The following is a 16887-nucleotide window of genomic DNA, read 5'->3' on the forward strand; positions in this document are numbered from 1 at the left end:
ATCAAAGTATTCCCAAGGCTATGATCATACACTGTGCTGCAGCTATTAAAACCCCAGTAAGAGGACATGGCGTGTACCCTCTGGGGTACATGTACCAGGAGTTGAGAAGCTAGGCTCTAGATGACAGCATGTAGGACATTTAGCATGGCCGGAGAGTGTTTGTATAGTGAATAAGGGTCTACACTAGGAAAGTGGACATATTTTTATTGTACCCACCCTCCTTTGTATGCCCTTCTGTTTTTGTAACTCTAGACAACTCACCATTCTAATTTTATTTCAGGAATACATCCATCTCTGTGGAGCAGGGATGATATTATTCAGTGGTTACGATGGGCAGAGGAAGAGTATTCACTAAAGAAAACAGATGACAGCAAGTTTGTAATGAATGGAAGAGCGCTGTGTATTCTTACAAAGTTTGATTTTAAAGCCCGTTCTCCTAGTTCAGGTACAGAACTTTTCACTGTTTACATTCGTAATATTCGTAATATTAATAGAGATATGCTTTTGACAATATATAATTAATTTCCTTTATGTATTAATGTGAGATTCACATTTTTATCTAGAAATCAAATAAGCTGTTATGGAATAATTTTAATTTATTCCACTTAAGCAAGAGAAAGTAGTTAAGAAATACAAAAAAAATCTCCAAATTAGTCACCCTATGCTCGTGCAGGCACTATGTATGTGCACTTTATACACAATCTAAAGTAATTATGTTACCAAGACTAAAAGTACACTTCATAGTGTGAAACATGTCCGCCTACCAGAACCCTTCATAGCTCAAGCTGGTCAAAGTTTTAATGATAATCTTCAACGATACAAAAAATTATTATGAATGTTAATGATAATCGTTATGTATATTCTACTAAAAACAATCGGCTCTGACCAATGTAAATTCCCCCCACCAGTAATTGTTCGTGCTTTAAAATTATTTGATCATATAATTTATGTTAGTTTCACTGTATAGTTAGATAGAATCTAATTGTGCTCCCACAATATAAAGAATTTTAATTATAAGGTTCACTGAATTGACAACTGAGTAAAAAGATATCTTTAATAGTAACTAGTTTAAAAACAGGGGTAACACACCACTGTGACATAAGCCCCACCGTGAAAATTTAAAAAATGTATTAAACAAGGAAACACTGAGTTATTATGATACCTATATCTCTGTGTATAAACGATATTTGTAGGAATCAGCATATACCCAGGGCACAACAGTAGTACAAGCCCTAATTATAGCATAGGTGTCCGACAATTGCGGATCTCCTAACGCTGGGTTTCACACAATATATTGTCCCCAATGCACACATTCCTTAAACATTAAACGACCCTACGCGTTTCAGATACTCATCCTCAGGGGTCCGTATCTTGGTAACTCTGGCCTCATCACCAGCGATATTAGTATTTCAACAGCGGATATTCCGCTGTGCGTCACGGGAAGATGCACGTATCGATGTCAACGGCATACTCCATAGCAGGCGCTAGGTTACTATAAACGCTAAACTCCACCCATCGTGTACGGCGGCAAAACATGAATTGACCAATCACAACACCCTCTCGATTCGTGACACCTGCCCATGTGACCCCCCGCCGTCAGCTGACAGCCAGGGGTCATCATCGGCCGCATCAAGCCGAACGCGCAGGCGCAGTGGAAGCCAAGGACGTGTCGCCCGGACTGCCAAACACGAGGAGGTAAGCGCTAAAAGATAATATATTGTAAGTATATCTTGCGGCACAGTGTACCACCGCAAGTGGGCAACCTCACAAAGCAACTCAAGAGAAAAAGACACATATAAGGTGGAAGAAATTGCTGAGGTCCCTATTCCTTAGAAAAACTGACAAAACGATCTCTTTGTATGTTGGCTAACAAGTATAGCCATCTCAAATAAGTAATGCACAAATGCAGATAAACACTCACCCACCCCAAGGTGAAACACCTATAGGGGGATGGTATCACACATTTTAAATAAAACATGTATAGTTAGTCTGCTCATTTAGACCTAGTGGTTGTATGCATTCCAGTCTATGGATCCACTGCGCTTCCTTCCGTAGAATCAGGTTATCCCAGTCCCCTCCTCTCTTGGGGGGTCTGACAAGTTCAATTGCTTGAAATTTTAACACTGCTGCCTGGCCTTGGTGTTTTGCATGCACGTGCTTAGATATTGGAGTGTCCCTACCATGAATAATGTCTCCAACATGCTCCCTAATACGACGACGAAATTGTCGTGCTGTTTTACCCACATAATTTAGGGGGCATGGGCATGTAATAAGGTAGACTACTCCAGCTGTCTTGCAATTAACATAGTCCCGAATATTGTATTGTTTTTGGGTGACAACACTGGTAAAGCTATTTCCTTTAAGAATGAAATCACAGGCTTTACAACCACCGCATCTAAAAGTGCCTGGTGTTTGTCTATCCAGCCATGTACCCCTAGGTGAAATGGGGTCAAAACAGCTGTGCATGACTCTGTCCCTTATATTTTTCCCTCTCCGATACGTGACAGAAGGCCTCTGTGTGATCTGATCTACTAGATCTATATCAGAACTGAGAATACGCCAATACCTATTCAGTATCTGCATAATGTCATTCTGTTTTGAGTCATAGGTGCCTATGAGTCTGGTAACTTGTTCCTCTTTCCGTTTTTTAGGGACCAGAAGACATTGCCTATCTGCATCCCTAGCTCCCTCATAGGCCTTTCTAATAACACTCTTGGGGAAACCTCTATCCTTCAATCTTGTTTTGAGTTCCTGGGCCTGGCACTCAAAATCACCCATAGAGCTACAGTTCCTACGTACTCTCATAAATTGGCCCTTCGGAATGCCACGTTTGAGGGAATAAGGATGACAGCTATTCCATTGCAAAAAACTATTTGTTGCTGTCTCTTTCCGATGTACCTTTGTGCGAATTGTACCTCCTTCCGTTTTTATGATTTTCAAGTCTAGAAAGGACAGTTCATTCTCACTGATCTCACATGTAAACCTAAGTCCTACATCATTTTTATTGAGGGCTGCTACGAACTTATGGAACTCGTCTACTGAAGAGTTCCAGAGAATAAGCACGTCATCAATATATCTAATCCACAGTCCAACGGATGAAGTCCAATTTACAAATTTGTCACCAAAAACAATTGTCTCCTCCCACCAGCCAAGAAATAGATTTGCATAGGTGGGAGCAGCGGGACTCCCCATTGCAGTTCCACATTGCTGATGAAAGATCTTATCTTCAAATATAAATATATTTTTTTCAAGAACAAACTGTAATAACTGCAAAACAAATTGGTTATGAGCAGCAAACTGTGTACCTCTTGATCCCAAATAGTACTCAATCGCTTTATAGCCGCATTTGTGAGGTATGGATGAATACAAAGCCTCAACATCCAAACTAGCCAGGATTGTATCTTTCTCCAGAGAAATACCATCAATCTGTTTCAAGACATCCATGGTGTCACGTACATATGATGTAAGACTTAAGACAAAGGGGCGCAACACCTGATCAACATAAGTACTCACATTTTGAGTTAAATTGTTAATGCCTGAAACAATGGGTCTGCCACGTAAGGGAGGATACCCTTTGTGGATTTTGGGCAGGCTATAGAAACACGCCATAACAGGAAATTGTGGGTACAGGAACCCAAACTCTCCTGCACTAATCAAGGATCTGCTCTTTGCATCACTCAGAATGCTCAGCAACTCCTTCTTGAATAGTGCTGTGGGGTTATCCTTTAAAATGGTGTAACAATTATGGTTAAACAATATGTCCTCACACATTTTTTTATAATCATCCCTACTCATGACCACAATGTTACCACCCTTATCAGATGCTTTTAACACGATGTTCTGTTTTTTCTCTAGAGTGGTCAGAGCTAATCGTTCGGACCAGGACAAATTGTTATCCATGCCCCTACTATCCTGACTAAGATTTTTGATCTCATCTCCCACCATATCCACAAATAAATCCACATTGGTAAAATCTCCTATAGGTGGCAGCTTTCTACTCTTCATTTTTAGGTTGGTAAAGGGACCTAGACCTGGAGCTCTTCCAGATTCCTCTAATAACCCCTCCAAGGCTGCAAGGCCTTCCATATCAGACTCTTCCAACCCTAGTTCCATACATTTTTTTCTATTATGATGTTTGAAAAATTTAATCCATTTGAGTTTACGAGCAAATAAATTAAGATCTTTTATCCACGAGAAAGAGTCAAATTTAACTGTGGGGACAAAGGAAAGTCCTTTCTAGACTTGAAAATCATAAAAACGGAAGGAGGTACAATTCGCACAAAGGTACATCGGAAAGAGACAGCAACAAATAGTTTTTTGCAATGGAATAGCTGTCATCCTTATTCCCTCAAACGTGGCATTCCGAAGGGCCAATTTATGAGAGTACGTAGGAACTGTAGCTCTATGGGTGATTTTGAGTGCCAGGCCCAGGAACTCAAAACAAGATTGAAGGATAGAGGTTTCCCCAAGAGTGTTATTAGAAAGGCCTATGAGGGAGCTAGGGATGCAGATAGGCAATGTCTTCTGGTCCCTAAAAAACGGAAAGAGGAACAAGTTACCAGACTCATAGGCACCTATGACTCAAAACAGAATGACATTATGCAGATACTGAATAGGTATTGGCGTATTCTCAGTTCTGATATAGATCTAGTAGATCAGATCACACAGAGGCCTTCTGTCACGTATCGGAGAGGGAAAAATATAAGGGACAGAGTCATGCACAGCTGTTTTGACCCCATTTCACCTAGGGGTACATGGCTGGATAGACAAACACCAGGCACTTTTAGATGCGGTGGTTGTAAAGCCTGTGATTTCATTCTTAAAGGAAATAGCTTTACCAGTGTTGTCACCCAAAAACAATACAATATTCGGGACTATGTTAATTGCAAGACAGCTGGAGTAGTCTACCTTATTACATGCCCATGCCCCCTAAATTATGTGGGTAAAACAGCACGACAATTTCGTCGTCGTATTAGGGAGCATGTTGGAGACATTATTCATGGTAGGGACACTCCAATATCTAAGCACGTGCATGCAAAACACCAAGGCCAGGCAGCAGTGTTAAAATTTCAAGCAATTGAACTTGTCAGACCCCCCAAGAGAGGAGGGGACTGGGATAACCTGATTCTACGGAAGGAAGCGCAGTGGATCCATAGACTGGAATGCATACAACCACTAGGTCTAAATGAGCAGACTAACTATACATGTTTTATTTAAAATGTGTGATACCATCCCCCTATAGGTGTTTCACCTTGGGGTGGGTGAGTGTTTATCTGCATTTGTGCATTACTTATTTGAGATGGCTATACTTGTTAGCCAACATACAAAGAGATCGTTTTGTCAGTTTTTCTAAGGAATAGGGACCTCAGCAATTTCTTCCACCTTATATGTGTCTTTTTCTCTTGAGTTGCTTTGTGAGGTTGCCCACTTGCGGTGGTACACTGTGCCGCAAGATATACTTACAATATATTATCTTTTAGCGCTTACCTCCTCGTGTTTGGCAGTCCGGGCGACACGTCCTTGGCTTCCACTGCGCCTGCGCGTTCGGCTTGATGCGGCCGATGATGACCCCTGGCTGTCAGCTGACGGCGGGGGGTCACATGGGCAGGTGTCACGAATCGAGAGGGTGTTGTGATTGGTCAATTCATGTTTTGCCGCCGTACACGATGGGTGGAGTTTAGCGTTTATAGTAACCTAGCGCCTGCTATGGAGTATGCCGTTGACATCGATACGTGCATCTTCCCGTGACGCACAGCGGAATATCCGCTGTTGAAATACTAATATCGCTGGTGATGAGGCCAGAGTTACCAAGATACGGACCCCTGAGGATGAGTATCTGAAACGCGTAGGGTCGTTTAATGTTTAAGGAATGTGTGCATTGGGGACAATATATTGTGTGAAACCCAGCGTTAGGAGATCCGCAATTGTCGGACACCTATGCTATAATTAGGGCTTGTACTACTGTTGTGCCCTGGGTATATGCTGATTCCTACAAATATCGTTTATACACAGAGATATAGGTATCATAATAACTCAGTGTTTCCTTGTTTAATACATTTTTTAAATTTTCACGGTGGGGCTTATGTCACAGTGGTGTATAATTTATGTTACCATCATCTGCATCTGTCAAAAATTTATATGGCCTTGTGGGAAAGTGCGCGTTCAAGCTGGATAGCGGCACAGTTACGACACTCTGAGCCGCAGTAGTTTAGTATACTTTCTACAGGGCACATATCAGGCAACTCACCTCTCCCTACACTCCTGGCGAGCAGTGGCAAAGCGGCGTCCGTTACGGCAGAAATTACGGTACTGTTTTCAGGAGAAAACAGCACCGTAATTTCAGCCATAATGGCATGTGCAGGCGTCTTTCGCTGCGCCCATTACGGACGAAATTGAAGCTGTTTTTCCATGGAGTCAATGGAAGACGGGTCCAATTACGTCTCAAGAAGTGACAGGCACTTCTTTGACGCGGGCGTCTTTTTTACGCGCCGCCTTTTGACAGCGTAAAAAAAATGACCGTCGGCACAGAACATCGTAAAACCCATTCAAATGAATGGGCAGATGTTTGTCGACGCTTTTGAGACGCATTTTCGGACGTAATTCGAGGCTAAAATGCCCGAATTACGTCCGTAAATAGGGTGTGTGAACCCAGCCGGAGTCTTTCTGGCAATACTGTCTGGCCGCTGTCATACCTTTAGAACAAAGTCTACAGGCCCCATTCAAGATGGTGCCAGCTCAACTGCCTGGAAGAGACCATACGGTCCACCCTTCAAGACTCTTCGGAGCCCAGCCACTCATTCCTAGAGGGCTCTTCTGTTAGACACAGGCAGAAATTAAGAGCCTCTGACTTTACAAATCTGCTACAGCAATCCCATGCCCTACTTGAGATGGAGCTGAACAAGACCTCAGCTAAAATTACTCATGACCTCATTAAAGAAATTAGGGAGCTGGGCACCCGAACAGATCTCCTAAAACAGTGCATGGATGAAATGGTGTGTCCCACTCCTCACTCCAGTATGACCTGCTGGAAGACCGGGATGACAACTTGCAACTCCAGAACAAGCTAGAGGATTTTGAGAATATAGCCTGCCGGGACAATGTTTGTATAAGTGAACTATCCGAGCACATCGTTGACCTGCAAGCCACAATTACGGCGCTATTGCAGGAACTTTCCCTTAAAATCTCAGCAGAGCGCCTTGAAATGGATAGGGTTCTTCAAGTCTTGATGGCTAAGTAAGTTCAGGGACCCTCCGTGACATCATCACAAAGTTACATTTCTACTGCACCAGGTAGGAATTGATGTTGGCAGCCCATACTGCCACTTCCCTGACTTTTCAAGGTCACACGTACCAACTAATTTCTGACCTGGCACCTTTTATCATAGCCAAGAAACGTGCTTTAAAGCCCTACTTAGAAATTCTGCAGAGGAAGAACATCATGTACCAATGGATTTTCCCCTTTAAATTTACATTTATCTCCAATGACAAGGTTCGCACTGTCCTTTACCTTAAAGGGGTGAAAAAATGCTTATCACAGCTTTGTTTGGAAGGCACCACATCCAGCCTATCACCTCCTCCAGATGACCTATCCCAGAGCAGACCCAGTACCTCACAGCTTACATTCCAGTACCTATCCCAGAGCAGACCAGCCCAGCACGCAGCTATAAATGCTCAACCTCATCCCAGCATGTGCCTTGACTTCTTGCTGGACTTTCCACATTGTGCAGCTAAATGTAATCAGCTACTCTAGATTAGTATCACATACAGTTTTTTGCTTCTCATTTGCAACATACGCCTCTTATGCTGTTGCTGATTGACATTACGAGTAATTTTTATTGATTTTCAGTTTTTTCCTCCCCAACCCCCTCTTTTTTTTTTTTTTTTTAGTAATTTATTCTTATTGTTATCTTTTTGCTTATACTTGCATATTGATATGTAGGCTAATACCTGTATAATGTTTTCAATGTGTTCACAGTCATTCTACATCATGATGTTTCTTTAGGCTTCTGTCCCCCTGTTCCTTTACCCCCTCCGTTGGTCACACCAGATAAACTTTATATTGCGCCCTTCAATTCTACAATTGCAGAGAGTTCTCTATTCCTCACCACTGCAGTGCAATGTCGTCCCTCTTTCACCACACTTATCTTTCACGGAAACCCTACACATGGGTCGCTGATGATCCTTTACTGATCGATAGTTTAATGCTGCTCTCCTCACGCCCTTAACTTTAGTATTGCACAGCGTGCAAGGCTAAAACTCACCGCACAAGAAATCCAAAAGATTCCATTATTACCATATTATCCATGTTGATGTGGTTTGCTTACAAGAGACTCATTTCTCCACATCCTCTCGCGCCTAACCATATAGTCCATGCAGTACCTGGCTATTCCCCTACCTGTTTTAGAGGCTGTACTTCCACTTGTGATGTTCTGTATACCTGGAGGACTTGGAGGACTAGGAGGACTTGCACCACAGTAGCAAATTTTAGTACCAAGATATACTACCTCATTTGTACTGTGACAGGCTAATATTTGAGAAAAATTCCCTTTGGGAAGTCCTTCTCAATAAAAATATTAAAGGGGATTCCTATGCTAAGCAGAAGCTTGCCGGCATCCTATTTGTAGCCACAAAGCAGATGATAGCAAGCTCCTGAAAGCAACCTGTCCTCTTCTTATGAGAGATTTGTTCTCGAATGCAATATTACATGATTAACTCCTTATTGACCGGCCTATTTTAGACCTTAATGACCAAACTATTTTTTAAGTTTTTACATCGTCTCATTCAAAGAGCTATAACTTTTTTTATTTTTGCATAGCTGTCTAAGGTCTAAGGCCTTGTTTTTTGCGGGACAAATAGTAATTTTTAATAGCACCTTTTTGGGGTACATAGAATTTAAGGCAGGATTCAAAGAAAACAGCAATTTTTGCATTGTTTTTTTATTTAATTTTTTGGGAGGTTCACTGTGCGGGTTAAATGATGTAATAACTTTATAGTTGGGGTTGTTACGGACGGGGCGATACCAAATATGTGTAACTTTTTTTACTTTATTTTGTTTTTTAATAATAAAGCATTTTGTAAGGGGAATAAGTGGGTTTTTAATTTTTTTCTTCACTTTTTTGTTTTTACTTTTTATTAAACTTTTTTTTACTTTTTTACTAGTCCCACTAGGGGACTTCACTATGCGATCCTTCGATCACATTTATAATACACTGCAATACTTCTGTATTGCAGTGTATTATGCCTGTCCGTGTAAAACGGACAGGCATCTGCTAGGCCGTGCCTCTGGCATGACCTAACAGGCATATACTACATGCAGACCTGGGGGCCCTTATTAGGCCCCTCGGCTGCCATAGAAGACACCAGCACTCTGCGATCACACTCAGGGTGCCGGTGGGATGAGAGCTCCCTCCCTCCCTCTCTTCAAAACCACTCAGTCACCCTACTACAGTCCTTCCTGAAGATATAGGACCCATAAATAGCCTACATGTCCCCTCCTTGAGAGGCCTAAATTATCTCTCACCCCTAGGAGTCCCATTAATCACCCTACCGGATCATGACTCTCCTTTAGACCGAGCATATTTTGATAACTTGCCCACCGATACCCTCCCCTAGCCCTGTCTGTCCTTGTTCCGCTTTCTTGTTATCTGTGGGCCACCAGTTCCAGTTTTACTATGTCTCCACTTGTGTAGCAATTGTCTTTTGTCTTCTACGTATATGCAATGCAGTTACGATCTTCTGTAACAAAAGAGATGCCACTTTGTATTTGCTTGTATTAATGTTGTTTATTTAGAAATGTAATAAAAACAATGTTTTAAAAAAGGCATAATGTCTCCCATGATACAAAAAGATATTCCTGGTAAATATATATTTGTGTATGTTCCTTTTCCAATTAACATACTCACAAAAGCATTTGGAATACTTATCGTATCGGAAAATAATTCAATTTATAGCTCGTTTTACTTCTTCCTACATTCTCATTGTCTTCTGTCAGAGGTATGTTGAGTTGTGAAGATACACTCACAAAACAGCAGTATATCTACCAATAAACTAAATGGGTGACATTAGTCAGGTATGCCATTACATTATGACTAGCTTCTGACTACTTATGTCCAAACATTTAAAATCCATTGAGATAGCAGGAAAAGGTAGATGACAAAATTCTAAGACTGTTTAAAGCCTTAACAGAACAGGGCAGATCCTTATATTTAGCTTGTATATTCTCTGTGCATTGCATAACTACCAGTGATTTAATAGCTTTAATTTGGTGAACCTCAAAAACTTTGTAAGCGGTTCTCATAGGCAGGAAGGTATAATAAGAGCATGGCCTCAAATTTCTCTATCGCCATCATGGAAATATTCGGAGCTATGACTATAACGCTAGATTCACACGAGAGTAGGATATCTCGAACGTGAAAAACTGCCATTTTTCACGACCGGGGTGCATCTGTGCTGCACCCCTGTGGGACGCGTTATCACGCATCCCCCATAGACTAGAGCCTATGGAGGGATTCGTGAAGCACAAAAAAATTGGACATGTCCTATTTTTCATGGACCCTTCACAAGCTCTGTTGAAACAACGGTCGTGTGAACGGCCCCATTGAATTACATAGGTTTGTTTAGACGGCCGCCACACTGACTTATTCAACGTTCATGTGAATAAGGCCTAAAGTGTCTAAATGGCTTAGAAATTACAAAGCATGTCAAGATTTATTAAGTAATGTCTGGTATGGTGGCACAACACATATATAGGTGGTCCACCTTAAGATTTAAAACATTTAAAGTTGTGACACAAAGAGGATTGGAGGTCAGAGGGCTACATCTGGCTGAGTAGGTCTGATCTCGAACTATAAGAGACGTTGACATAACAGGAGTAATGTAGCTGTGGGTGCAGAGGTTGCAGTTGCAGCCAAGCAATGGTGCTATATCTACGTAAGATACTTCTACAGAATTATATCAATTACGTGATATTTGGAAGTGCCAGATTTTGCATCTGGGCTCAACAGGGTTTTCCAACAATCGAAAGACTCCCTAAAGCAGACTAAAATTGTTTGATGACATTTTAACCATGGTGACGTCATTATGGACGACATGTCAATGTGCTAGGACATAAACATTGGAGTAGTTGGGAATAACAAGGATAAATGTTGGAAAACCTCTTTCATGCTACGTTTCTGTATCACATATTTAATCATGTACTTTGGACTGTAAAAAAGACAGTAACACAAGCTAATACCTTTCTTCTTTTTTACAGGTGATGTTTTGTTTGAATTACTACAATGCATTAAGAATCACAGACAGGGGTTAGTAAGGTATTCTTTTTTCAGCCAGTGTATAAGAAAAAGTCACCATCCGCATCTACAGAGCTGCATAAATACAAGTGAGATATTCATTGTACACTGTATCTGTGTACTGGCTGTATGCTCATATGTACTTATTATATTGTACTTATTATATTTATATTCATAAATTAATTTGTGTCAATTCTTAGAGTGTCGCTGTTTCTGGAAAATAGGCAGACCCTTTTTTCTAATTTTGGACAACTCGTTTAAGCTGGCCATTTTCAGCAGATCACATGCATTTTAACTAAATAAATTACATCAGTTAAATGGATTTCATTGTTTATTTATCTTCTGGCATCCCAGTTAGGGCAGATTCAGACGAACGTTGCGTTTATGCGCGCGCAAAAAACGCGGCGTTTTGCGCGCGCAAAAACCACTTGACAGCTGCGTGTGTCATCCGTGTATGATGCGCGGCTGCGTGATTTTCGCGCAGCCGCCATCATAGAGATGAGGCTAGTCGACGCCCGTCACTGTCCAAGGTGCTGAAAGAGCTAACTGATCGGCAGTAACTCTTTCAGCACCCTCGACAGTGAATGCCGAACACAATATCGAGAAACCTGTTAAAAAAAAAGAAAAAGTTCGTACTTACCGAGAACTTCCCTTCTGGCCGTTGCCTCTCTTGACATCGGGCCCCACCTCCCTGGATGGCGCGGCAGTCCATGTGACCGCTGCAGCCTGTGCTTGGCCTGTGATTGGCTGGAGCTGTCACTTGGACTGAATTGTCATCCCGGGAGGTCAGACTGGAGGAAGAAGCCGGGAGTTATCGGTAAGTCAGAAGTTCGTTTTTTTTTTACAGGTTCATGTATATTGGGATCGGAAATCACTGTCCATGGTGCTGAAACAGTTTAACTCTTTCAGTACCCTGGACAGTGACTGTCTCCTGACGTCGCGTACTGGAATTTTTTTTGCCGGGTTCGGCCAAAACGAGTTCGGCCGAACCCGGTGAAGTTCGGTTCGGTTTTACGGGTTCGCTCATCTCAAAGACACTCCGTTTGGATGTTTGGAAACAGAAAAGCACGTGGTGCTTTTCTGTTTACATTCATCCTTTTGACAGCTGGTGCGCTGTTTCAGTCGGTTCGCACGGAAGTGCTTCCGTGCGACCTGCGTGGTTTTCACGCACCCATTGACTTCATGGGGTGCGTGATGCGCGAAATACGCGGAGATATTGAGCATGTCGCGCTTTTTGCGCAGCTGACAAACGCTGCGCAAAAAGCACGGACTCTCTGTACTGCCCCATAGACTTCTATTGGTCTGTGCGTGGCGCGTGAAAACCACGCGTCCCGCACGGACCCAATACACGCTCGTGTGAATCCCCCCTTAGAGAAATTACCCACTTCTGTACCCATTTGTCTCTGATTAGCATCTTGCTTGAGTATTTGCATAGTTCAGAATATCTGAGCACATATAGGGTCAGTTCACACGTTGCGTAAATACTGCAGTTTTTCCGCAAAGGAATTCGGAGGTAAAACCCGCAACAAATAGCAGTTGCGTTTTTTTGCGTCGGAATCACAGAGATTCCGCTGCAAAGAACTCAACTCACGATTTTAAAAAAAAATCTTATACTTACCCAGAAGTCTGTGTTTCTTCCTCCAGGCCAGCCTCGTGTGATGCCGTTTCAACCCATATGACCGGTGCAGCAAATCACAGGCTGTAGCGGCGGTCACATGGGAAAAAAACAGCATGCTCTTTCTTGCCGCGGTTACGCCTCTCACCTCACATTGAAATCAATAGGAGGCAGAGAAAGCGTTTTTCACTGCATTTTTTGCCATCAGCGCTCAATGGCCGTGGCGAAAAACGCAGCGTAACACGCCACGAAGATTGCGGCAAGAAATTACAGACAGGTCAAAATCAGGAATTTTGAGGCAGATTTTTCTGCCTGTAAAAACAATACGTGTGAACAGGGCCTTAGACATTTTCATTCCAGGATTTCATCAGTGTAACGTTTTGTATGTTATAAATGTCAAGCCAGGAGTACAGATGATGCAATCTTTAGAAATTATTTTGTTTTTCCAGAGTGTCCAAGTTGTTTAGAAAATAAAAAAAAAAGGGGTTGGTGACCCTGGTTACAATATATACTTCTGGATATGTGTTACCTGTTAGTATTACCTTTTAATATTCTGCTGCTACTATTAATTGTAATTCAATATTTAGACCAATTGATAGATATCTGAAGTTAGTATCAAATACAATAAAAACATTGGTAAGTCTTATGTGTCTAGTTGAAGTTAGACAACCAAATGTAAAATATGATGTTTTCACTGAAAGTACATTCTTATCAACATTTAAATCGCAAATTACAGGGCACTTAAAGCTCTACCCATCCTGCCTGGGAACACTACCAAAATCGTTAACCGCCCCAAAAAATCTTCAGGAAAACCCCTTTAAATGCAGATTAGAATAAACCTTGTCCCCTTTATGGTCCGGTTTGCAGGACAGTCCCACAAAAATAAGGACATTTAGCAAGTATGCAAATAAAATCTCTATAGTTATTTTAGGCAATGAAGGTGTCTGTGATATGAGTCTCAACTTCCATATAAGTATTATTAAAGAGGAAAATAAAAAAGAGTAATTAAAAGCTATGGGTGATACATGATTATTGCTTGAACTCCAATATACAAATATGAATAAATATTGCATAAAAACAACCTAATCATATATTGACTTGTGTGTTTAGAAACAGAGAATTCTCAATTATCTGCAAAACCAGCTACAGAGGATAATGTCCAAGATGTACCTCTCAATCTTTTCTGAAGGACACAAGGAACACAAAATAATGAAAGCTCTGCAGAACACATTGACTATATGGATAGAAAAATAAAGGGTAAATCTGAAAATAGAGAATGTCAAAAACGTTTTAAAATAGCTCAAAGCAGTCAATGGAAGATGTGGAGAGGCTTCAAGTAGGTCATTACTGAAATTAATGTCAGGAAGTCTCAAAACAAGTCTTCCTATGATACTTTATCTTACATATGTCCAGTTCTGATAATCTCCAGAAACATTTAATCACTTTATTTTTTACTAGTCATAACTGTATACTGACACAAATTCCTTTTTTCTAATCTGTTTTTATTTTCTGATTGTTTATATTTTTATTTTCTGTACATGATTATGGGGGTGAGTTCCTGCTCTGAGCTGTGAACAGCATTTTAGAGATTTGCTTTACAGCAGCCACATAGAAAACCCAGTCAGAAAACCACTCATTGACTTCTATGGAAGAGTGTTGTGGGCATGCTCTGTGTGCAGAGTTCATGTGCAGGGAGGGAAAAAGCTTAGGAGGATTGTAATCCTGCCTGTGAAAAGTGATCTCTGCAGAACAAGAAGTGTTAGCCTATTGTGAGGCTCAGTGGTCAGCGTGAGAACTGCAAGATCAATATTTTTTTTCGATACTGATAGTAATAGATTGTTTTATGGAAAATGATAAAACAAAAATGTAAGGGATTAGCTTTTTTACCCTTATTATTGAGACTGTTCCTGTTATTTCCACCCTTGTTATTGTGTGCGTGTAGCCTAGTGTTTAGAGGTTAAACTCTAACATTAACTATCGCCACTACATGTCATAGCAGACACCAGGAGGAAGTGAGATAAGGGAACTGGTTGCAGGAAGTAGAGTCGGTGTGTGTGTGTGTGTGTGTGTGTGTGTGTGTGTGTGTGTGTGTGTGTGACTGAGAGCTCGTGGAGGGTTAGAGGAACTGCTGAGCTTATTTTACGACAGCAGGCCACACCCAGCTAGCGTGAGATTTGCCGGTAGGCTGGAGAAATTCAGTGAGAGCCATTGCTATTTGACCAGCCGTGGCTGTGCCCAAAAGCATGCTGAACCTAGAGTGAGAGACTGGCCAACTGTTGATTGTAACTGTTCAGAGTGATTCCTTAAAGCCTCAGACTTGGACTAAAGACTGTGTGTGCCACTTCATGACGTGGGAACTGTACTCATGTATTGTCCGGAGAAATGTGGGCAGTTGGAATCACCTTATAGGTAGTGTCGTAACGGCTATGAGAACCTACTGAGTTGCATGGCGTTCTCAATACTACATAACTGGTACAACCGCATGCTGGTGCATAGGCGAGATAGGCTGTGGCAAAGAGTGACCTCACAGAGAACGACAGTGGCACGGCAGAACAGGCTAAGAGACAACAGTTACTTTGGCGCAACTCAATTTGGTGGGACATCAGGCATACTTGTTAGGTTCACCGGCCTCGGTAAGGACGGCACTGAAGAAAATCAAATTGCTTGAAGTGCCCGTATTCTCAAGTCATACTGCGAGAATTTTATAAATCTATTGATCTGCAACAATTTGTGATTCATTCGAAAACACTGTTTACACACCACCATGTTTGACACAAAAACTTGATTTAAACAATAGGTCATTTTGTCATGATACATTTTCTTTATATGTATATTTTTGAATTATAATATTATTATTTTCTAAGCCTTACTTTATAATCTCTGGACCATAGACAATTATGGCATATCCCCAGGATATGCCATGATGATCTAATAGGTATAAGTTTCACCCCAGCAAACCCCACTTATCTTAAGAACATGTAAAGAATGAATGGAGTGGCACTGCAAATGCGTGGCTCTCTCCACTTAGCAAACTTGGTAGCCGTCTCACCAGGCAGTATGTGTGTCGAGGAACCCCTATTATCAATATAGGTGGGGGTCCCAGAGGTGGGACTTGCACCTATCAGATATTTATGGCATGTATCTGTTAAACATCAATTCAAATTTAATTCCTAATTTGTGGTTTTCAATTACAAAAATACATTATTAACCACATATAGACCATTGTCAGTAAAATATATTATGGTGTCTGTAGTAAACTGATTAAAGTAATAGTCTGTAATTGTGAATCCAGGTTGCAGGATCTTGTGGGATTATTTGCACAAGCTCCTTGAGGACAAGCGCTATGAATCATCCATACGGTGGGAAGATAAAGAACTGAAAATCTTTAGGATAGTGGATCCAAACAAGCTCGCCGCATTCTGGGGAAATCATAAGGTAGTTTCCATATAATGTATTACCAACATAAAAATAAATGTAAACACAACCAGGCAATAATTACTTAATAATGTTTACTGGTAGGTTAAGTTGTTTAACAAGATGGAAACAAAGGGAGTTTTCAGCATTTGAACTGTTATGGTGCGTGAATTATGTGGAGAATTCTAAAGTACAATAAATTCCTGGCAACTGTGATATTTGGGACAGTGAGGGTACGAAATTTAGGAATCCTCCTGACAATGTCTGAAGTGCAGACAATCATTTGCATTGGCTGGCTTCTAAATCTGATTTTATGTATTGCCTCAAGGGGACTCCAATAACACTTACTGCAATTGTGCGTGTACACAAAGTCAGGGCAACCACTGGCGTCAGCTGCTTACTACAAAAATTATTGTCTGGTATATAGACAAAATGTAGATGGAAACCCGACGGCACTCATTAAGTCAATGGGTCCAGTCTGGCGCTGTTGGTTTCCATCAGGCAACAGATTAGGCGCTTCCTGTATTCTTATTGTTCTGCTCCTTTAATCGAGCTGAACAACGGAACACGG

General features: G+C 41.3%; 1 protein-coding gene across 2 annotated transcripts in view; it reads left to right on the top strand.

Moving 5' to 3' along the window:
- LOC142677628 (transcription factor ETV7-like) overlaps window positions 1–16887 on the top strand; it is a 112375-nt gene that overhangs the window by 31308 nt on the left and 64180 nt on the right. Inside the window, exons 3-6 of one of the 2 annotated variants that reach the window (XM_075847245.1) lie at window positions 281–445; window positions 11251–11376; window positions 14013–14159; window positions 16195–16337. In XM_075847245.1, coding sequence (XP_075703360.1) covers window positions 14141–14159; window positions 16195–16337 — 162 coding nt within the window. In that variant the 5' untranslated portion in view covers window positions 281–445; window positions 11251–11376; window positions 14013–14140. The remainder of the gene's footprint in view (window positions 1–280; window positions 446–11250; window positions 11377–14012; window positions 14160–16194; window positions 16338–16887) is intronic. The other variant, XM_075847246.1, reaches the window with a different exon arrangement.

The sequence above is a fragment of the Rhinoderma darwinii genome (genome assembly GCF_050947455.1).
Source record: "Rhinoderma darwinii isolate aRhiDar2 chromosome 2 unlocalized genomic scaffold, aRhiDar2.hap1 SUPER_2_unloc_34, whole genome shotgun sequence".
Taxonomy (NCBI): domain Eukaryota; kingdom Metazoa; phylum Chordata; class Amphibia; order Anura; family Rhinodermatidae; genus Rhinoderma; species Rhinoderma darwinii.